At 31.8% G+C, this 24,611-nt stretch overlaps 1 protein-coding gene across 2 annotated transcripts; it reads left to right on the forward strand.

The window, feature by feature from the left end:
* The first annotated feature begins 5,377 nt into the window (after positions 1-5,377).
* LOC109341147 (actin-7-like) lies at positions 5,378-8,491 on the forward strand. 2 transcript variants are annotated; one of them, XM_019578988.1, is made up of 5 exons: positions 5,378-5,468; positions 6,153-6,223; positions 6,998-7,391; positions 7,475-8,088; positions 8,171-8,491. In XM_019578988.1, exons 2-5 carry the CDS (start codon positions 6,164-6,166, stop codon positions 8,234-8,236), a joined length of 1,134 nt encoding a protein of 377 aa, XP_019434533.1. In that variant the 5' UTR covers positions 5,378-5,468; positions 6,153-6,163; the 3' UTR covers positions 8,237-8,491. The 2 variants fall into 2 exon arrangements, with proteins under 2 accessions (XP_019434533.1, XP_019434532.1); XM_019578987.1 differs by having other exon boundaries at positions 5,380-5,500.
* Positions 8,492-24,611: the final 16,120 nt, after the last annotated feature.

Here is a 24,611-nt window from a genome sequence, read left to right on the forward strand (position 1 = left end):
TGGAAGAAGCAAAAGCAAATTCAGAGGTCGCTCTCAATCTCGCATAAGGTCAATAACATGCTATTATTGTAGTAAAGAATGACATAAAAGATCTGAATGCAAGTCCCTGAAGAGAGACCAGAAAGCTGGAAATGTCCATGAAGTTTTAGTTGGTCCAAGGAAAAATAGTCATAAGTCTACCACAACCATCATCGCAGATGATGATGTTCTCCTCATTTAAGAAGACAATTACTTAAATGTTGCATATGGTGATTGTGCTTGTATCGTTGACTCTGGTGTTTCTTTTCATCATATGAAGCTTTCTTCTCAAACTACAAGAAAGGTGATTATGGTACTGTGAAAATGGGAAACCATGTTACTAGCAAGATTGCAGGAATTGGTGATATTGTGCGGCTAACAGACACATGAGGAAAGCTTATACTGAAGGAGGTGAGACATGTCCCAGATATACGTCTCAACCTTATCTCAACAGGTAAGTTGGATGATGCTAGTTTTGTAAGCCATTTTGGTGCTGGAAAGTGGAAACTAGCAAAAGGAAACCTAGTCATTGTTGGAGGCTCAAAAGAAGGATCTTTGTACATTATGTAAGGAGAAATTTGCTCTGGAGAAGCAAATGTTGTTACTGACTTCAAAGATCTTTGGCATAGGCGATTGGGGCACATGAGTGAGAAGGCACTTCATATTCTCGCCAAAGATCACCTTCCAGGTAAAAAGGTCAAATTTTATATTCTTGTACTGATTGTCTTTATGGTAAACAACATAGAGTCAATTTTCAAAGAACACAATCCCTCACGGAGAGATGAAGTACTTGAATTGGTGCATTCAGATATTTGTGAACCATCTGAAAGATCTCTTGGAGGAGTCTACCACTTTGTTACATTCATAGATGATCAGTCGAGAAGAGTGTGGGTGTACTTGTTGAAAAGCAAAGATTAAGTACTATAAACATTCAAAGAGTTCCATGCACTATTAGAACGTGAGACTGGGAAGAAGTTGAAGTGTCTGAAAGAAGACAATAGTGGAGAGTATCGTGGTCCATTTGAAGCCTACTGCAAAGCTTTTGGTATCAAACTGGAGAAGACACCACCAAAGACTCCTCAATTGAATGGAGTAGCTGACAGGATGAACCACACAATTGAAGAGAGGATCAGATGCATGTTGCAAGATGCCAATCTCCCCAATTCTTTCTAGGGTGAAGTGGTGAAGACTACAGTAGATCTCATAAGTCAAACACCTTCAAAACCCTTGAGCGAAGAAATTCCAGAAGAAGTATGGTACAAGAAGAAGGCATCCTTCAACCACCTGAGAGTATTCGGATCAGAGCCTTCGTTCACATTCCAAAATATGAGAGAAAGAAGTTGGATGCTAAGACCAAGGAGCGCATTTACCTTGGGTCTCCAAAAGATGAATTTGGGTATAGACTATGTGGGATCCAATAAACAAGAAAATTGTGAGAAGCAGAGATGTTGTGTTCTTTGAGGATCAGACGATCAAAGATGTTCAGAAGAAAAGTCAGTGCAAGTCCAAAGTTTGCATTGATTCAGGGGGAGAGATTCCTCAACAGACAGATCCTGATCATCAAATAGATCTAGAGCAGATAGACCAACAGGCAGATCCTACTCACACGGAACTTGACCAGATTAATGAAGAGTCAGATCATGATGAAATGGTGGTAGACACAAAAATGCATCAAGAACCCGAGCTATTAGAGCATCAGATGCAAGTTGAACTGAGGTGCTCCGGAAGAGGCAGAATACCTTCTTCAAAGTATCCTGAAGAAGATTATATCACATTGACAGATAATGGTGAACCTGAAGACTTCTCAGAAGCTGTGCAGACATATGATAAAGAAGAGTGGATTAAAGCCATGGAAGATGAGATGAACTCCTTATATGAGAACCACACTTATGATCTGGTGGAGTTTCCCAAAGGAATAAAAGCCTTGAAAAAGGTTTATAGGCTTAAAGTTGAAAAATGAATCTCAAGACCAAGGTGCAAAGCTCAGATTGTTATGAAAGGATGCAATCATAAGAAAGGAGTTGATTTTGATGAGATATTCTCACTAGTGGTGAAGTATTCCCCCATACGAGTAACATTGGGTCTAGTAGCTAGCCTAGACTTAGAAGTTGAACAACTTGATGTCAAAACAGCTTTCTTACATGGAGACATCAAAGAAGAAATCTATATGGAGCAACCAGAAGGTTATCAGGCAACGAACACTTAGTGTGTCGTCTGAATAAGAGTTTATATGGGCTAAAGCAAGCCCCGAGACAATGGTACAAGAAGTTTGAATCTTTCATGACCAAATACAGTTTCAAAAAGACAACTGAAAATCATTGTGTATTCATTAAAAGATATGAAGATGGAAACTTTATTATTCTCCTCTTATATGTTGATGATATGTTAATCATTGGGCATGACAAGACCAAGATTGCTGGTTTGAAGAATGCTTTAAGCAAGTCTTTTGCTATGAAAGACTTGGGTCCTGCAAAGCAGATCCTTGGAAAAAGGATAATCAAAGATCGTTCCAAGAAGTTGTTATGGCTATCACAAGAGAAGTACATTGAGAAAGTTCTCAAGAGATTCAACATGGATAAGGCAAAGCCTCTCAGTGTTCCACTTGCTGGACATTTCAAGTTAACAACAATGCAATGTCAAACTAGTGATGAAGAAAGGAAAGAAATGAGCAGAATGCCTTATTCCTATGTGGTAGGAAGCCTAATGTATGCTATGATTTGTACAAGACCAGATATTATGATTTGTACAAGACCAGATATTGCCCACGCAGTTGGAGTTGTGAGTTGGTTCTTGTCCAATCCATGCAAAGAGCATTGGAATGCAGTAAAGTGGATATTGAGATTTCTGAGGGGAACTACCAAAAGATGTTTATGTTTTGGTAATGAAGATCCTATATTAGTAGCATACACAAATGTTGACATGGCTGTAGATGTAGATTCCAGAAAATCAACATCAACTTATCTAACTACCTTTGGAGGGGGTTGTATATTGGCAATCCAAGTTACAAAGATGTGTTGCATTATCAACAACTGAAGCGGAATATATTGTAGCACTGGTGATACCCATCAATTAATTTAGGAATGGGAGATTTGTTGGGAATCCTTCCTAATTGATGTGGAAGCAAGACCAATGAATCTTAGAAGATGAACCATTGAATCATTCAATGATGGCTATTCCAAAGTCTTGGAATTATTTCTTGACTCTTAAGGATTATGAAGTCCAACTTAGAAAGTTGGAATAACACTTTTCAAAGTGTCTTGAAAAGTATGACAATAATTAATCATCCACTATGTCTTTATGATGAAGCCTTCCTCCCCTTCACTATATATAGGGGACTTGTGAGGAAGAGATACAACAAGCAAGTGAGAAACAACATCATAGAGAGAAAATAGAGAGAGTTTATCCACATAGTGTGAGATTTGTATTCCTAGTGAGAAACTACAGAGAGTTTGTATTTCCATCCTTTTGGATGAGATTGAGTGTTATCCTTTTTATAAAAAGAAACTTGTGTTTGTTAATATCATTTGATTATACAAATGTTTGTAACTAGAAAGACTTTTTTGATAAACATATCGAATGAAGGTATCGAGGCATATATAAGCAAAGCAACCAAGGCCAAAGCCAAATAGGCACCTGGTGGAGCCAATAATTGAAGCTGTGATCGGAAGGATGAATTTCATAGCAGAGCAATAAATCCTTAGTCAAACTAATTATTTTTTTAGAATAAATCATACTAATACCTCATTAAAGTAAAACTATACAAATTTCTTTGTTTTATAAATGTACATAAATTATTTGTAATTTATATACATATATTACATTAATTATCTATATATGGAAGTTGAATTTAATATTGAAATAAAGAAAATTATGAAAGTAATTAAACTAAAATTTATGAGATTTACTCTTAACTAATTATTTATTAATTAGACTAAATTGATTATTTGTAAATTTGTAGTTTTAAACAAACATTTGATTAAAACTATTGGTTAATTTTGTAACTAACCAAATGAGCTTTTTTATTATTTATTATGTTTTTGTTTCCTTGTGTCACCCATCATGACATAGGAAGTGTTGATGATCATGTGTTCCAACATAAAAATAGGGAAAACTTAGTTGTTATTTTAAACATTTTCAAAATATATTGATCCTACAAAATATCAAATATTTAAATAATAAAATAATTTTCGATATTTTATTTTTTCTTAATAATGATATTTTAATATAAAAATGAACAATTCCTATTTCCAACATTATTTATAAATTACAATATTACTTAATAGATTTTACATTGATAGTTGATTTTTCATCTATCTATTACGATCATGTCTGAATCCACTCATTTGGTATTAGGAATGGCAATAGGGCAGGTCGAGGTCTGGTTTGTGCTTACCAAACCTGAAACTCAAAACCCGAATATGAATTAATTGGGGTTGAAAACAAAGATATCACCCTGACGAGGGGAACCCATCTGAAATATGCATATATATATATATATATATATATATATATATATATACTATAACTATGTTAATTATATATATAGATTTATGTAAAATTTAATAATTTTACATATATTAATTAGGTTTATGGTGGGTTCAGGGTAGAGTATTAACTATACCAAACTCGAATCTAAAACATGAACTTGGGTAAAACTGAATCCAGTCATTCCAGATTTTTTCCATTAAATTTGTGTTGGGTTCAAGCAGGTATTGACGAGTTCAGTTTTTATTGTCATCCATATTTGGCAAATATAATTACAAATAGCTAAACCCATGAGGCGAATCAAGGTTGTCTTTATAACGCCTGACCCATCCCAATCTGATGGAGCAAACCAGCCTATGAATGTATAATTAACAACATCAACTTTCATCAAATTGGTTGCTCATTCTATTTTTTTAGTTCACTCACCCATATACTGAAGCCCGCATGAATAGTAGGCATGCCAAGCCCATCATGCCATTACATGTGACAACGATAACAAGAAAGAGCGTGGACCCTTTTCTACTGGTGGAAATGATTCCCATCTCTTATCTCTCCCATTATCTAATTTTAACATTATTTAATTATAATCGTTTTTAATTTTTTATTATAATATTTATATATATTTAGTATAAAGGTGTACAGTTAGTATATTATTAACAATTTATTTTTATTTTTATTTTTTTTAAATGAATGATAATTAAATAAAAATAATAAATTATACAATGTATTTTCTTTTTTGTGATCTATGTTAATTTCCAAACAAACTAAATTATACCTTATAATAAATAAAAAAATAGAAAAACAACCAAAATACCCCAAGTGCATTGCATTTTATTACACTCACACACCCTCCCCATCTTTTCTGTGTCTGTATATATACCCTTCCCCTTCTTCACCCCTCTTCTCTGTTGTTACAGAAGGAAGTGAGAGTGCCCAAGCAATTTTTTTCTTGGAGTTTGGCTTTGGTTATTTTCCATCAATTTTCTCACTGCTTAAGGTATATTCATTCTTCTTTTTCTCAACTTCATTTTACTTGCATTATTTTAGGTTTCTATATCATATCTTTGCTGCAAACTACGTTTCCTACATTCACCTTCCTCATGTTTTTTTATTGCTTTCTGATATGTTGAATATTTATCCTTCGACTTTTTAATAATATTTTCACTCTTCGCTACCTACCTCACCAGAATCAATTCTGGTGCTTTTTTAGATAATATTTATCTGGTCCTGTTCTTCTGAACCCTACATCTAGAATCTTATCAAACTTACACAACTGTTTCAATTATTATTTTTTACATAGGTAGCTGTTGCAGTACCAAATTATTTCATTTCCCTGGTTTCTTCCATTGTTTTTAGGTGAATATCTTCTGTCAAAAAAACAGTATCACTTCGTGTGTCACTGCTTGTGATTGGTCACAAAAAATCAAAAATACTTAATTATTCAATTTTTAACTTCAATATATTTTTTCACTAATATATGATAGTGATAGCAAATGTGCTCCCTTGTTTTTGTGTGTATTTCAATGTAATTTCGCTGTTTCTGATATAAATATGATAGTATTTGCAGTTAATGTAATCTTCAAAGTGTGGGTTCTAAAGGTCGTACATACGTTCTTGTTGGCGCTGACACTCTTTCTTCCGTACTGTAGGTTGATAAAAAATGGCTGATTATGAGGATATTCAACCCCTTGTTTGTGACAATGGAACTGGAATGGTGAAGGTTAGTACATAGTTCTGTTTTGTAGTGTGCAGTGATGGAGCCAAGGGTGATTATGTATGCTATGGTCACCCCCAATTTCTTCTATTTCATTGATGTTATTTTATATAATATATGAATATTTTTGGTATTACTCACTTTCGGGACTTGCGACTGCCCCTCTCAACAAGTATTACTTCCTGGAATCGAACATCGACCTTTTTGTCATTCTAGGAATGTAGCAGAGCTTTATACTATTAGACCAACACCTTATTGATATATAATAAATAAATATGTGATTACATTTATGGTTCCTCTCTTTTCTAAATATTTTAAATGATTTATTTATTTAAGTTAAAGTTCTTGGTGGTACGGGTGTCTACTTTTTGTGTCTATTTGCACGTTCACATCTATAATTTGGTTATTTTCTGTAAAAAAACTCTGAAGTCATTCCATGTCTACTTTTTCTCTAACTTTCTTTATCAGTAATCATTTATGGAGAATGTCATTGGGTAAGGAATAAATAAATAAAATTTATATGGGAAATTTGTGTATTTAATTAATTTAGTATATTAAAGTGTAATACCTTTAGTTTCCCAACTTAAACTTTCCCATTGTTGATTCCTTAACCATTTTTCCTCTTCTAAACTTACACTTTTTCTTTATTTATAAAGCATATATTCGTTTGTCTTGCCCTCCCTGTTCCATGACCATTGCTCTGCCTCTGGTCATATGCATGTGCATCTGTTAGTCTTGGTTTGATTCATGAATGATTTCCTTTAATGGTCTGTGTTACAGGCAGGATTTGGTGGTGATGATGCTCCTAGGGCTGTGTTTCCCAGTATTGTTGGCCGACCTCGCCATACTGGTGTCATGGTTGGGATGGGTCAAAAGGATGCCTATGTCGGTGACGAAGCCCAATCAAAAAGAGGTATTCTTACTCTGAAGTACCCTATTGAGCATGGTATTGTCAGCAACTGGGATGACATGGAAAAGATCTGGCATCACACATTTTACAATGAATTGCGTGTTGCTCCTGAGGAGCACCCAGTGCTTCTAACCGAGGCTCCCCTCAACCCAAAGGCCAACCGAGAAAAGATGACCCAAATCATGTTTGAAACCTTCAATGTGCCTGCCATGTATGTGGCAATTCAGGCTGTTCTCTCGCTGTATGCAAGTGGTCGCACAACTGGTTTGTATTTGTATCCATCTGTCTCGGTTCATACTTTTGTCATCATATCATTCTATCCCTGAATCATATCCTCTCTGAAACAGGTATTGTTTTGGATTCTGGTGATGGTGTGAGTCACACTGTGCCAATCTATGAGGGGTATGCACTCCCTCATGCCATCCTCCGGTTGGATCTTGCTGGCCGTGATTTGACTGATTCTTTGATGAAGATCCTCACCGAGAGAGGGTACATGTTCACTACCTCAGCTGAGCGAGAAATTGTTCGTGACATGAAGGAGAAGCTTGCATATATTGCCTTAGATTATGAGCAAGAACTTGAGACTGCAAAGAGCAGTTCTTCGATTGACAAAAACTATGAGCTTCCTGATGGACAGGTTATCACAGTTGGAGCCGAAAGGTTCCGCTGCCCAGAAGTTCTTTTCCAGCCATCTATGATTGGAATGGAAGCTGCTGGAATTCATGAGACCACCTACAACTCTATCATGAAGTGTGATGTGGATATCAGAAAGGATCTGTATGGCAACATTGTTCTTAGTGGTGGCTCGACTATGTTCCCTGGTATTGCTGACCGTATGAGCAAGGAGATCACTGCCCTTGCTCCTAGCAGCATGAAGATTAAGGTTGTGGCTCCACCAGAGAGAAAATACAGTGTCTGGATCGGAGGATCGATACTTGCATCTCTCAGCACCTTCCAGCAGGTTATTTTATCACATATTTTCCTCTTATGAGTTTATGCTACTCATATGGAATGGAACTCTAAAATCTGTTTTGATTTTGCAGATGTGGATATCTAAGAGTGAATATGATGAGTCTGGCCCATCAATTGTCCACAGGAAGTGCTTCTAAGTCCAAGATTTGCTCCTTTTATCGGTCAGTGATTTTGCCGTGGTTGCTTTTTTGGTGTCCGTGTCATGTCATATGAACTATGTTACCATGTATAAGATCGTTGGTGGACACATACTTTTTGAGAGTCTTGTCATGCCTTGGATATAGTACTTGTCGTGGTAAGTATGTTGTTTGTAGCAAGGGAATGATTGTGATGTTTAACTGAGATCTTCAGGAATGTTTTTGGAAATGGAATGCTTACCGGGATTTTTTAATCACGTGCTATCATCTATTACATTCAAACCTAGTGATAAAAGAAACCATAAAAATGGAGAGCATTGTCACTGTATAAGTATGAATGCATGAACTGGAATAAATTGCAGTATGAGAGATATAAAAATGGGGAGCACAACTTCGATCCTACAGTATATGTTCCTCCATGTGTATTGTGAGATAGAAGATGTGCTCACATAAAAATGAGAGGCATGTGAGTGGGCGGGCAGAATGAAGACATATCTCTGTTTTTACCACCCTCCTCTATTTCCTTCACACAATACAGTCACCTTTTAAGAATGGGTTATGGCAGGGAAAATGGAATTAAGGATATTATGATACTTTTAAAAAAAAAATTGAGGTCCAAAACTCGATTGTCGTTGCTCAAGCTTGTTTTCCCAATTTGACCTCAAGTTATACATAGACAAATCCATATGTTGTGCAAAGGACTCTCTTTCTGGTACTATTAAGGGTATTCTTTTACTTTTTTGGGTAAGAAACTAATCTATTTCAGAGTGTGTGATTGTCCTTCCTAACAAATGTCGCTGCCAGGAATTGGGCAAAGAACTCCCTTCAAAAAAATATTGATGGATAAAATAACAGTTTAAATTTACCTGACATAGCTATCAGTTTCATTATTTTGACAACTGGAATGGACAACTATAATTGATATTATAATTTATATGGTTTTTGATTTATTTGAGAATCTTCAAATATGTCCTTAAATTTTAAATTATTGTAGTAGAATTTTGTTGTCAACTAGTAGGATGTTTGTGCATTCCCGCAGGTGATAATGCATTTTGCATGAATTTATTTAAAGAATAAAATTATAATTTGTTAATAAAAATGTTATTAAGGGTTACCTCAAAAAAGATTACATTTATATATGTGATTGTTGATGTAGAGTTATTGATGAATGAGATAGTGTTGAACTTATTATATTAAATAAAAAATAAAGAATTGTTATGAAGAAAAGTTTGGAAGAGTAAAATAGTTGTTGATGAATGACATACTTATATTGCAGGAAAAATAGTTAAAATGGAGAGAAAAACTATATTTACCAGGTATTTATCTATGTATAGATTAATAAATGTACTGAGAAAGAGTGATATAAAAGAGCATAAACAAATAAATGTATTTAGGGGTGTAAAAATTCAGTTTGGTTTAGTTTTTGATGCATTTTAATGACCAAACTGATAAAAAACATATGGTGCGGTTCTACTCAATTAACCACAAATTTAACTATAAGAACCGAACCGAACCCCGCTCTTGAATAGTTCAGTTCGGTTCGGTTCCACGTTTTTCCATTTACTTTTTTATAAATTTTTTTGCATCAATTGAAAATTAAAAATGTATTACAAGAGATATTGTTTATCCATAAAATGATAAATATTACTACTATTATTATAAAAAATTATGAATCATATATAACAATACAATTCATGATTAGTAATTTCATAATTAGTAACACATGTATAACAATATATGATATATGTTAGTTTCAAACTCAATATCACATAAGTTGGAAAATATGTTTCAAATCATAAGACACTAGGAAACGATTTAGTAATTAATATCATATATAATATTAACTTAATAACAATTTAGTAACATATATAACACTACAATTCACACAAAAATTGATAATTTAAAGCTAGAAAATTGGTTGAAGAATTTAAACAATAATAAAACATTAATCTCTAATCCCTAATATATATTTCTTTAATATGCGGTTCGGTTCCAATGGTTCCTAAATTTCTAAAACCATAAACCGAACTGAACATAAACGGTTCCTTAAAAAAATAACTGAACCGAACCGCGAAACCGAACCGAACCGAACCACATTTTGCGGTTTGGTTTGGTTCCATCGGTTTTGCGGTTTAAACCAGAACCACTTACACCCCTACATGTATTTAAGAAAAATCGCACAGGTCGCTCTATCCTAGCTCTATGTAAGAAAAAATTGTAGAATGTAAATGTATAAAAAACTGAAGATCAACAATTTGAAGTGATAAATTGTTAAAATGTTCAATTTCAAGTAATCAACCATATTATTTTAGTCATATTTTAAAGTCTAAAAAAATAACTTAAAAATGACAAAATAACTAATATTTCTTATTTATTGATTTGTTCGCACTGAAAATGCATGAAGTATAAAACAATATAAGCATAAGGAAATATTTCTTAATGTGTCCAGTTAGCATTTTCTCTAAACAAAAATCCCCAAACTGTTAGTATATTTCGTTGGAAATCAGAGTAAACTCATATACAACAATCTCAAACATCAAGTTATAGATAGCAATAACAACATATAGAAAAAACTAATCTCTTTTTCACCAAATCCCTAGGAAAAAAATACTTAAATAAACGATAAGGTTCTTAGCAACTCTTACCAATGAGAAAAAACTATGTTTAATCCTAAGCTAGAAGGAATAATGGATTGAGATAAAAAAAAACTTAGTCATAGCTTTAAAGTAATATTGCGAGGCTAAAAATTAGAAATTCATTGATAATTTATACTATTTATATGCGAGTAACTTAACCAAAAAATAAATACTTGCTATTTGCATAGAAAGCTACTTGCTAAGATTTTTTCTCCAGTTTTAATGTAGACATATAAGTAACCAAATAATGACTTAAATCATGTTATGTGTTGTTTAAAGTGGTATAAATTGTTGAACTAATATTAAGCATGTTTACATACCCTATGAATACTGCTTATCTAGATTATCATGAATGCATTCAAGGAACTTTCTATGAATATTGTTTTGGATATTAATCCAAGTAAGTCAAGTACCTATTTTGAAGGTATAAAGAATGATGAATAATATTACATGTTTACAAGTTTTTTAATTTTCATTGTCACTCTTTAATTGACAAAATTGCTCTGAAATTCAAATCATGGGCAAGTGGGATTCTACCCAACGTGAGTATATATAAGTTGATTAATTGAGTGCCACTAACATTATACACTTATGGGCTAGAATTTTTGTAATTCTTAGAGCTGTTTTTATATATATTGAAAGGAATTGCAAAGTGTCCTTTCGCGACAAAAATAAATTTGCATATATTTTTTCTTAAATAATCATTTTGGCTTAAATCGATTAATGAATAGCAACTCAAGGCAGTAGCATACTACTCTCCTCCAACAGATAGCTTGGCATAGAACAATTAATAACAATTTAAGGTATGATCAATACTTCAAGACAGGTTGGGTTGAGTGTTAACTCCAAGCATACAAGTTCAAAACAACAAGACACCCTGATTACATTCCATTTGTAAACTCTTCAAAAAATATTAAAAAATAAAAACTATTTTTATTTTTTCTATTTAAGTAAATGTAGAGCATGATTTTATTACTCGAGAGTAATTAATACATAACAGAAGATGAATACATAACATAGACAAAACAAAGAACATTATTAATACTTAATCATAGCATTGTAAAAAATAGAACATATTTTGTAGTGTAGCAACTTAAATATATGTATAGCATAATTTTAATTTTTGTAAGAGGAAATAATACATAAAAAAATTCGAAAGAGGAAGACAAAACATAAGCAAAATAAATAACATAATTAATACTTAATTGTAACATGGTTAGAAATAGAAAAAATTGGTAGTATAAAATAAAAAGTTCAACAATATATAATGAACTTAAGTATATGATAATATTATCATAAGGAAGATAGTAACATATTGTTGATGAAATTTAAATTAGTGTACATCGTTTGCATCGTGGTATGAAAGAGTACATACACTGAGCATAGACTGCAGATGTAGACTGTAGTGTATGATTCTCTTGACTCCACCAAATTCTGCTTAAAAGATTGTGAGTTACTTGTTCATAGTTACAGATTTAAGTGAATATTAAGAATAAATAGAGTATAGTTAAAGATAAACCTACCTTTTTAAATATATATAGTAATATATTTTTTTGTAGAAACAAAAGCATAAAATTGGATAAACAAATAGAAGTATTTAGGAAAGAGAATGCAAAACTTACTTAGATGATATTGATGTGAAGAAAAGAGTAGAGAAAAAGGATGACATGCTGGAAGGAGCAAGTTTATTGACCAATGCAGAATGAAACATTAATTGTTATCAAATGCTATTTGTGCCTTACATATGTGTCCAGACTAAAGTCTCGACACCCGATTCTCTTAGGACATAGAAAACTAAATGTTCTCAAGCAAGTGAAAAAAGTGTTTCAACTCAAAAAGCAGGAAATAAGCTTCATGGAGGAAAAATGCCAAAAAATGTAAACTTTTCAGGTAAATTTTTTATATTTTTACTAAATGTTGAACTAAAAAATTAACAAATAAGTACACTAAAAATATTATCAACAACATTAAAGTACCATGTATATCCAAATAACACCAAAATTATTATTTTGAACTAAAAAAGCAAGATAACATTTTCATGGAGCAAAAAATAACCAAAAAAATATTAACTTTTTAGATAAAAAATGATTTTAATAACACCAAAATAAAATGCATACCCAAGATAACACTAAGAAGTTCAAAATAAGTTATGAGGAGAAATCATACCTCATAATCTAGAATCCATGGGTCAAGAAGAAACAATGAAGCAGAAAAATTTGATGAAGCAAAAAATGAAGAAGAAGAAGGTTCATATTGAAAATGAAGAGATCAGTCATTGTTTTGTTTTCACTCAATGTTCAATATTGATCATGCAATGCAATGTCCCCAGCATTTAGAAATTTCCCAATTTTCTGAATCAGGTTCCGGAAAATATCAACAAAGTCTTACATTACCTCCATTTGATTTGAAAGTAATCCAGATAAAGATAAACATAAAATAGAAAATAATTCTGAAATCTAGCCATTTCCAGAAACATCAAATCTCGAAATGAAATGCTCAATGTATACAATCTTCTTATCATATTGTGACATAGAGTCATATTCCCTAAGTTGCTAACAATCTAATATAAGGTTTCAAAATGAAATCAAAGTGTCAACACCCAACAACATAGAGATACTCAAACAAAGACTTGTCCACTTAATCACAAGCTTAAAGTTTTAGGATCTTATTTAACATAAGAAATGTTAAACACACATAACTTAAACCACAATCATTCAGAAATTTCATCAAACAATTTAGGATCATTAACATAAAAATGACAAAATGAGAAAATACCTTAGGACAACATTTGCCACACTTGGAGCAGTGAATGAATTTGAAAGGAAGACATTTTTTACCCTAAACAGAAAACTCATTGTTCTTTTATTCTTCTATTAATCCATAATAAAAAAAGTTGTATTAATGGTATCATAAAAATTAGAAATTAATCCTGATAAAGATAGACATAATATAGACAATAATTCTGAAGTCCAAAAACACCAAATTTCGAAATGAAATGTTCAATATATAGAAACAAAATATGATTAGCAATTGGTCTAATTACAAAATAATCAATAATTCATAGACTAATGCTTTTTATCCATTTTGCCTTCTATATATCAAATTAGAGGTGTGCCGACAAACAATTGAACATAAATAATGATTATTGCATATGATTTTTGTAACATCGTTCCTATATAAATATTTTAGATAATTAAACAAAAGTATACATGTCATATACTAACAATCTTCTTATCATATTCTGATCTAGAGTCATATCCCTAAGATGCTAACAATTTAATAATAAACTTTCAAAATGAAATCAAAGTGTCAACACTCAACAACATAGAGATACTCAAACAAAAACTTCTGTAATTAATCACAATCTCAAATTTTTAGGATCTTATTTAACATAAGAAATGTTAAACACACATAAAACTTAAACCACAACCATTCAGACATTTCATTAAACACCTTAGGCTCATTAACATAAAAATAAGAAAATATGGAAATAGATTGGAACAACATTTGCCTCAGTTGGAGCATTGAATGAATTTGAGTGGAAAACATTTTATGTTTTCCCTTATTAGAGTTAAGAATCTCAAAGTAACCTTTTTGACCAACCTCAAAAAACCTGATTTCTCTTTCTAACATCTGAACTCTGGCCATCTCACAGTGGGAATTTCCCATACAAATCAAGGTACTCCGGTGGTGACTTTGGTGAAGGAGCTGACAATGAAGGAATAGAAGAACACATAATGGGTGTGGTCATTAAAGTTTTTCACTTAAGAAAGAGAGAGAGAAATATAGAGAGAGATGAAGAAATGAAATGTAAGTAATAGAAATCATTCATTGTTATGTTTATAAGAAAAAATCATACTTGTGAAAACTCATACCTGCGAAAACTCATATAAAGAAGATTGGGTGAGTGAGATGATATAAATATAAGATGTTGTAAGAAAAAATTATACCTGTGAATGAAAAATCCACTAATCGTTTTCACGGATGAAGAAATTGTTCCTAAGATGAAGAAGAAGAAAAAAAAAAGATTGTTCAAATTGAAAATGGAGAGAGAGAAAGAAGGGTAGGGGAGAAATGAACGGAAAGAAGAATGAGGAAAGAAACTCGAGTTTCAAATTTTGAAAATGAAAAGTTTTAATTTTTTTTATGAAACTATTAGGATATTTGTGCATTCGCACGTGTGGTAATGTATTTTTCACAAATTTAATTAAGAAATATCATAATAATTTGTTAATAAGTTATAATAATGCTATGGAGGTTACCTCATAAAAGATTTCTATGTATTCTATTGTTATGTAGAATTATTAACGAATGAGATGATGTTGAACATGTTATATTAAATAATTATTATGAAGAAAAGTTTGAAACACAATGTAAAATAAGGTATAAAATAAGACATTCGGCGAATATTTATTAGTATGTTGAATATTTCGTTTTCATTAGCATCAGACATATCTGAACTTACATATTTATTTTCCTCACATGTAGTTATATGTTAGAATATTTATTAGTATAAGATTAATAAATTTATTATGCCGAACATAATGAAAATTTAAAAACATCTAAAAAATTTACGTGAAATTTTACTCATAACATATTCATTGATTTGATCAACAATCTCAATTATTAATGCAAGTATTGCTCTAGATTGAAGAAATTATTCATCCTTGTAGTGATGTCGTACGCATGTACAAAAGTGCATAATTTTTTTAAGATCTATATTCAAAATAATAATTAAAAATAAATTCATTGAAACATTTATGATAGATAGATCTATTTTCTTCAATGTGCACACTTTTTACATTTTTATTTCCAAAATAATAATAATAAATGCATTCATATATAAAACGTTAATATAGGTTACGCCCCAAAGATATCTATTAAAATCTTTATCAATCATTTTTTTAAAACATAAGCACTTATAACTTGAACACCAACAATTGAGATTAATAGTATTTCACTAACTTTATATGAAGTTTAACATCAATTTTAATGTCTCGCAGTTAAAACATTATTCCAACGCACTTTAAATAAGTTAATAAGTACATCATTCTTACATTCTTGATATCTTACTTTCGTCATTTTGTCCAAAGCCAATAACAAAAATTATTTTATTGTGTGATATAAAAAATATTCAAGTCCTACATATCCTAATACATTGAGAGCTACAACTCAATTTTATCGATAACACTTCACTCATTAATCACTTAAATCTCACATGGATATTAAACTAAACATCAACATAAATGAATAAAAAAATAACTTCAAATTGGTATAAATCTTCAACTTCATATGTGTATAAATCTTCCTTTTATAAATGATTTCAGTGTGAATATTTTTCAAAAATATATAGTACGTCTAAATGATTACTCCTATGCATAATTTGACATCAAAATGCAAATATTAAAGTGAGTTATAACTTATTTAATTTTGATAAATATGTTCTGTAATGTTTTTGTTTTCTGCTTTAGAATTCCATATATGTGTTTCATTGTTTTTTTTATTAATTCACTTTTGATTGGAATCATATAATTGTATAAGTTATGCCTACTTTAGTCATGGTAAGTCAATTCTAAACAACGTATCGTTTTTAACTTAAAAAATTCACCATGATTTTCCAATGCTTTTGTTTCTTATAAGTAAAAAGATAATTTTATTTTTTCTTTATGGTTTGATGAGAATTAATGTTTTGCTTTTGTACCTAGGTTTTGATTAAACCATAAATCTTAATGATTAATATTGCAATGTCAACCATTGTTTATGTTACTATTCTGCATTTTTATTATTATTTTTGATTAATGCATTCATATGCATGCAATATTAACATTGGTTTTTGAGGGTATATGTGCAATATTAGCATTTATACGTGCATCTGTATCAACATTAATTTGTTGAAAGTATTATGGTTGAAAGTATCTTATTCTAAAATAACTCGTAACAAATAAAATTCAAATTGTATGAGATAATATAACGTCTTTATATTCTCTATATAAATGTAAGGACTTCTTTATGCATCATATTTTTGCGATTATGTTTATAAGTATTATATATAGTTATAAAGATTTTTTTAGCATATATCTTGAATGATTATGTTTTATTTTATATTGATGCTCATTGCGTATAAATGTTTGAATGTATTTTTAACATCCACATACAGTATAAGTAAATGTTATTAATTAGATTATGTTTTCCGAAATAATCATTGTTTGTACATATTTTCCTGTATGATATAGGTATAAAAAGATTTCATTATACTCTGTATTGCTCTATTTGAAGATAAATGAAATCGAACTTTACAAAATATTGAGAAACACATTATTATCCTAATAATTAAAAAATCATTAATAAATTTAGAGCACATTATTATTATCCTAATACATATTATTATTTGACTCTAAAATAACTACAAACAAAATTATGAGTTCATCAATAAATTATTAATATTCTTTTTATGATATGTTTCTTATTGTTACTATTTTAATACTGCAATAGTAACATTGTAATATTAGAATCAAATCTAAACTATAAAAAATATATCCATAATAAGCATTACCTAAATTAAGGAATCACATATAATTCAAACAAAATATAAATCAAATATGTATTACAACGCATATAACATTTTTATATCATATGATTACTTTTAATAGAATAAATGTAGAAGAATCAATTCTATTATCGCAGTTAAATCAAATCAAAGATAGGACTTTTCTTTTAAGCCAAAAATATTGTTTTTTCCTATAAGATTCAATGATACATTGTGATTTTTTAGAGGTTTTATTCTATAAAGAAATTAAGTTCAAAAAACTGAAGTTTTATTTCTATTATTAGGAACAATATTATTCTCAATAGATACAATATTATTATCTTGATCACAATTTTTTTATTTGGTAACATTAATAAAAATATAAATAATATTATCTTTATTTTAGATTGAGGTTCATTATGTTTTATTCTATGGATTTGATACTTTTAATATCATGAATTCATACAATCATAAATATGGTTATAAAATTTTTATTTCTATTATTTAGAATACATATTTGTAATTACTAGCAAATATTAATAATATAAAATTATTAATAAATTATTTTATATTTTATATTTCATATTGTTATTATTTTAATACTGCAATATTATAATCAAAACTAAATACGAAAAAAATAGATTCATAATGAACATTATCTAAAATTAAGAAATACATATTTGTTATGAGATATACATAATTTTTATTACTTATTTTAGATTTAAACAATAAATCATTATAAATTTATATTTATAATGACCATTGCCTAAAATTAAGGAATCACAAATAACCTTAATAGAAATATACCTAGTCACCTTTGAAACCAATAGAGGAAAATTTAAAATCACATACAACATATTAAAATTTATATATTATGTTGGTTAGAATTCTAAGGTTACAGTTTTTTTACAATTCTAATGTTATGAAATTATATTATTACACAGTTACAACAATTATAATGTTATAATAACTGCACTTTAATGTTATAATATAACATATAGTATGTATTGTCACATAGCATATATTTGCTGCACTTTAATGTTATAACATAATGACTACAATTTGATATTTCTTAATCAATATAATTGTAATCATGGGCTCTACAAATTTGTTAATTTACTTATTTAACATCTCTCTCCAATAAAGAACATAAAAAAAGGATTTGCATGACAAATATGTCCAAAATTACAATTATAAAATTTCATGAAATTTAGATAAGGCAAACCACAAGTTAACTTGGTGTACCATAAGGTTAACCAACAAACTACAATAGCTTAAAAAAACTGAATCTATGAAAAATAAAGCAAAAAAACTAATTTATAGCTAGGAGAACCCTATGGTTAAAGGGTCACAATAAACTTTTCCATTCACTCTATGCTAGAATCATGAAACAACTATACTTGTGGTCCTGAATGATCAAAACATCTAGAAGCTTGAAATAGAGAGTGAGAAAAAAAGTTCATAGTGAGAAACATAAGGTTGAGAGAGTGAGATAAGGAAAAGTAAGTTAATAGCAAGAGATTGGAAATAAAAATTATACCTTTGCAAAGTTGTTCATACACATTAGGTTTGGCGGTTATTCTCTTGTATATGGCTGCATGGTGAGGTTGTCTATGTGATGAATCAAGAAGTGTATAAAAGAAAGGTTAAAGAAGCTTAAAGAAAGAAGAATGAGAAACAAAGATTGATAATATTCTCATTGAATGAATTGAATTGAATGAATTAGAAGTGAGCCAATATGAATTATTTATACAAGAGAAAATAATGAAAAGAAACCTTATAAAGCAAGTAACTAACATAAACCTAACTTACTAATTCATTACTTTCTAACCAATTATTATCTTCCAAAATAACCTATCGTATATCTTTAATATCCCCCCTCAAGCTGGTGAATGAAATTATTTACTCTTCAGCCTGGAATTGAATTCAAGTAATAACAACACTTAACCATCCACGACATAAGCTATATCATCAAACGCTTAACCATCCATAGCAGAAACTATATCTTTGCTTAACCACCATGGATAGAAGCTACCCATCCAATGCTTAACCATCCATGAGATAAGTTATATCTGAGCTTAACCATCATGGACAGAAGTGAACCAACCATTGATGATGAAAGAGAGAGAATAGATCAGAATCTTGATCCTAATGAGATGCTTCAATGATGAATAAGAAATAGGGGTAAATGATGAAGAATAAGAAAATGATTTAATATTGTATATGATAAATTGATGATGAATGATGATAAATGTTGAATCTTGGAATGATGGAGCCATAATCAGAAGCATTTCCTTGTAAAAGACCTCCTTGAACATAAGCAACCAGGTCTCGGGTGAAGATTATTGATGAATTTGTGCATTTGAAAGAAGAACAAAGCATTAGTGGTTCAATATGAAAGAATAATGAGTATTCTTGATGGTCTTCTTTATGGTTTTGAGGAGTTAATAAAGGTGATTAAAGAGGATGAAAAATAAGTTGCACTACTTCGATAAGGTAGTCCACCTACACCCCCTTGATTTACGCTATGATCATCACTATCCTTAGCCATAGTGTAAGATTTCTCACTTTGATGATTGATGCATAACCACCATAGGCAGAAGCAACTTCATCCAAAGCTTAACCATCTATCTTGACAGAAGCTTAACCAACCAAACCAACCATAATGGATAAAAGAGAGAAAAACAGATCTTAATCTTGATCCTAATATGATGCTTCAATGAAGAAAAATACACACTAAAAATAATGTTGTGTGTTTAATGAGAGATATAAAAATAGAGTATGAATAAAATAAAGGGTAATTGGTGGTTGAAAAGTAAAGTTGATAGTGCTTTGAAAGATATGACTCTTAGTAAGCCAAATAGTGCACGAGAAGCACCTTCTGAGATACTTGATTGTATGAATAACGGCTACTGTGAACTCCTCCAAAACTAGATAGGACATATAGAAATCAGATTAAAAAGTGTCACACACTTTTGCTGAAGTATTATGACTCATGTCTAAACATCAAATGTATAAAGAAGCTTTTTTCCAAATCTTTCTCTATGTTTACAAGCTCTTCACCATATAGTTTTTGCTCAAATACCCAAATCCATATTCTTGCTAAAGAAAAACTCCAATAAGAACTAGGCTAAACGTGTTGGAAAACACATAGATAACCACATCATGCAGCCATATACAAGAGAATAACCGCCAAACCTCATGTGTATGAACAACCTTGTTCACTTGTAGAGCACCCATCTTTTCTAATGTGAGTAAAGAAGGACCAGGAAGAAGGTTATGTTTGAGAGTTGCCAAGATTCACTGGTAATAATAACTCATACACCTCATACAATCATGATTTTCATCAAAGATGCCTCAATCCTCCTTTGGACACTGAAAGTATTCCACCTGATGGTGATAATACATTACTAAATCAAGAAGAAGAACTAAATACCATCATGGCTCTTTGTTGAAATTTGTTGTATGTAACAAAGTTGAAACTTAATTGGAGAATATAAAATGCCAATGTTGTAGCCTTGAAGATGTAGGTCTTGTATGTTTCCAAGCTCTTCTTGTCAACGACAGCACCTCTTCCTTTGGGTGCTTCTTTCCAACCTTGGATTTCTTCTCTGATGGTGATGACTTTTCCAATGGCTTCTTCTCAGCCTTGGGTATTGAGATGGGGAAGAAGAACCACAATCTTATTTATTGTAATGAGAATCATAATGATTCTTTGTTGAATCTTGGAATGATGGAGCCATAAGTGGAAGCTAACAAAAGAATAATTATGCTCTGATACCATGTTAAAATGGTAGGAGACATGATTGAAATCTTCTTCATGAAACAAGAAAGATGAGAGAAGAAAATATCATTCATTAAATATTGAAAAACAAAATTACATTGAATCATTTATATAAAGGATAGAAAAACTAACTATCCTAACCAAACTAACTAACCACTCAACTATTTTAACATTCCCCCGCAAGCTGGAATATATTAAGCATTCCAAGTTTGAAATAATTGTGTTGAACACAATGATATACTCTAATACATCCTCTTGTTGGTGAGTGAATATTCATCTCTCAGTCTTGAAATCTGAATGCGAAGCAACACTGACGCTTAACCACCATAGGCAGAAGCAACTTCATCCAAAGCTTAACCATCTATTTTTCACAGAAGCTTAACCAACCAAACTAACTAACCACTCAAATATTTTAACAAGTTACGTAGCACTGATTCTGAAAGCCCAAACCAAGGCCTAAAGGATTTGCAAGCACCCTTCACTCACAATTGAACCTTTCCTCTTTTGGCAACTTTTCATATTTATGTTTTTATCGTTATTAGGATAGTTTCCATATTTATTAATTTTTCTGTTTTATTATTAGCAGGTTTTCTCTTCTTCCTCAGTTGACTTTCTCATATAAATAAAGTCATTGTGTGTTAGTTTCAATGATCAAGTTTTAAAAAAATAATCATTTCCATCAATTTGATCATCATACAAGAAATCAAAGTTTGATTCTTGTTTTTCGGTTTTGATCTTGTTGCTTAGTTAAGCTTGTAACACCGCGAATTTTATGATTTTGAATTATAAGATTTTATTAATATTTTTATTAATTAAATTTTCGAAAATGAATTTTTGGGAATTTTCGGTAAAGAATTAGACGAAACTCTAGTTGAGTTTTAGTCTTAAAATTCTATTTCCAATTTAGTGGTAAATGTTCATGATTTTCGGAGACATTCGGTTTCGGACCGCTGTCGGGGCCGAATCTCACCCGGTACGGCTCAAAAAGTGGTTTTTGAGTTCCGTAACTCGGAATCAAATTCTGATCGTGCCGTTGGCTTCGTAATCACCTTTCGAGACAAGATAGACCCTGAGTTGGTCCATAACTATTTTCTAAAATATTTTCTCAGAATGCCGAAATTCGAAGTTCCAACCGTAAATTAAAATCGGGCGATCATTTTTGGCTACTCGAATATTGGCCGACAATACTCGAGCATGGTGTTAATCGCGCACGTTTCGCCGAAGTCGTCGCGTCGCATGAGTCACTTCACAAAATCTAACCACTAAATCTTATAGATTTGCCTTGATTTACTATCACCAAATCCCCTAAATCACTCACTTAACCCATGATTCACTCACCCATGTATCCTCATGCACTAACACTTTGCAAAAATTTGTCAGTTGGAAGATTTGAGAGTAAGTTACTCTCATCATCTTTTCTTCTTCATTTTCTTCTTCTTTCAATCTTCAATCTCTTCACATTCAACCAATGGATGTTGACTATATTGAAGTATGTTGTTCATGAGTATGTCAAGAACATATTCAACCGTTGAAATTTTCTAAAACACTTTCTAACTCATTTTGGAAGCAAAACCGAAAATGAGTGTTCTTGAACTCATGAAAAATGTGTTTTGAAACTATGAACAAGTTGTTTTCAAGAAGTTATTACATTTTTTTAATATATGAATTTTTACTTGTTTAAGCCTTTAACCATGGCTTTGGACAAGTTGGAAAATGGATGGATGAAAGAGTTTTAAGTACTTTAATAGTAATGAGTTTGGAAATATCGGCAAACTAACAAGTTTTATTATGGTAGTTACGAAGATTTCCGGCATTTGAACCTTGCAACCCAACCGAACCATAGTGATTTCGTAAAGCACGCTTCATTAAGGTGAGAGAGAACACATCGTGACATAGTGGTGTGCGAATATGACACCCGGATCTCCTAAACCATCTCAAAGGTTTTGGAGTTAACTTGGATTTTAAGAAACCCAAGATTTTGTATGTTTCTTTTGAATATATATGATTGTTGATGAAATGTGTTGAATATTGTATATGAATGTTGTTGGGAACTTTCTATGTGCAGGTGTGTGAAAAACCATGTTTAAATGTGTTTTTGGTTGTCGAAAAGGGCAAAATTGGTATTCTGTCCAAGTCCTTGTCGCTTGGACGAGAAACTCTCGCTTGGGCGAGCACAGCCTCGCTTGGGCGAGGACTGGGCAAGGGGAAGTTTTGGTTCTGGAATTCCCTCACCTGGGCGATAGAATCTCGCTTGGGCGAGCAAGCCTCGCATGGGCGAGAACGCCCAGGATTTTTATGAGCCCCTGTAACTCTCTCGCTTGGGCGAGAGATGTCTCGCTTGAGCGAGAAGAGGCCTCGCTTGGGCGATAGTACCTTCGCCTGGGCGAGGAAGGCTTCAGTTTATTTGAGATTTAAAGATGAATTGTCACTTGGACGACTTGTCCCTGCTTTGGCGAGGGGCAGAGTGGAAAGATTGAAATAAGATGATGTTGTGAACAATGCGATGAACCCGGGTGTTGTGGTGTAAAGTTGTGGAATGAGATCATGTCTTAAATGGTATAAAGATGATGTTGTGAAAGTATTGTTTGTGTTTATGCCTTGTTGGGCAAGTATCCGACTTGAGGTCGTGAACTAGGGGGGTACCCTAGTAAGGATACATGATATCACTGAACAACGATCGACCGACCGTAAGAGGCTTGGTCATGTGACCGTCCAGGGGTATTCGGTGATGGGTTGTTGTGATTGAGATGTTACCTTGAGCATGTACGGTTGACGTACTATCGGGTCCCACGAGAAGCATTCCTTGTCGGGAGATGGCTTAAGGATGGGCCGATCATGTGTTTGATTAATACATTTGCATTTGATTTTGATTAAGAATGCATTGCATTGTGACCATGAAGTAGTGGAGAGGAAATGACGGGACGACTTAGAGCACCATGATGTAAGTAGGGATGACACTGATTGGACGATGATTCGCCAACAATGTCTTGAGGGAGAGTCTGGGTGAGACGAGTCCCTTGTATTCTTGGGGAGGTACCCTATTGGATCAGACAGATCTCACAGGCCAAACTAGGCAATCTCTGACAATCCCTGGATTGCATTCGAGATCGATGAGAGGGATGCTCAAAAAGCGTCTGTACGACCTAGATCCGGGTAGGACTGTTCCTAAGGGAACTGGTCGATCTATTGTTAATTCCTTGCGAGGTTATGTTATTTCGGGTGCATACAAAGAGGCTTGGTAAGGGACCTGTACTCTCGATTATTTCCGATTAGGATGTTGGATGGATATTGGTGTAAGGTGGATAATCATGACATATTATGCATAGATTATCATTGTGGAAGTGAATTCCCACATGTGAGTTACAAGCATTGTGTTTTCCTATGTTTATGCATGTGATATGGTTATGAGTAGAATGTTGACTATATTAC

The sequence above is a fragment of the Lupinus angustifolius genome, unplaced genomic scaffold, assembly GCF_001865875.1.
Source record: "Lupinus angustifolius cultivar Tanjil unplaced genomic scaffold, LupAngTanjil_v1.0 Scaffold_378, whole genome shotgun sequence".
NCBI lineage: Eukaryota > Viridiplantae > Streptophyta > Magnoliopsida > Fabales > Fabaceae > Lupinus > Lupinus angustifolius.

Coding starts and splice junctions, on each gene's coding strand:
- LOC109341147 (XM_019578988.1), top strand. CDS start 6,164: ATGGCTGATTATGAGGATATTCAACCCCTTGTTTGTGACAATGGAACT. Junction 6,224..6,997: donor ATGGAACTGGAATGGTGAAG/GTTAGTACATAG, acceptor TCTGTGTTACAG/GCAGGATTTGGTGGTGATGA. Junction 7,392..7,474: donor TGCAAGTGGTCGCACAACTG/GTTTGTATTTGT, acceptor TCTCTGAAACAG/GTATTGTTTTGGATTCTGGT.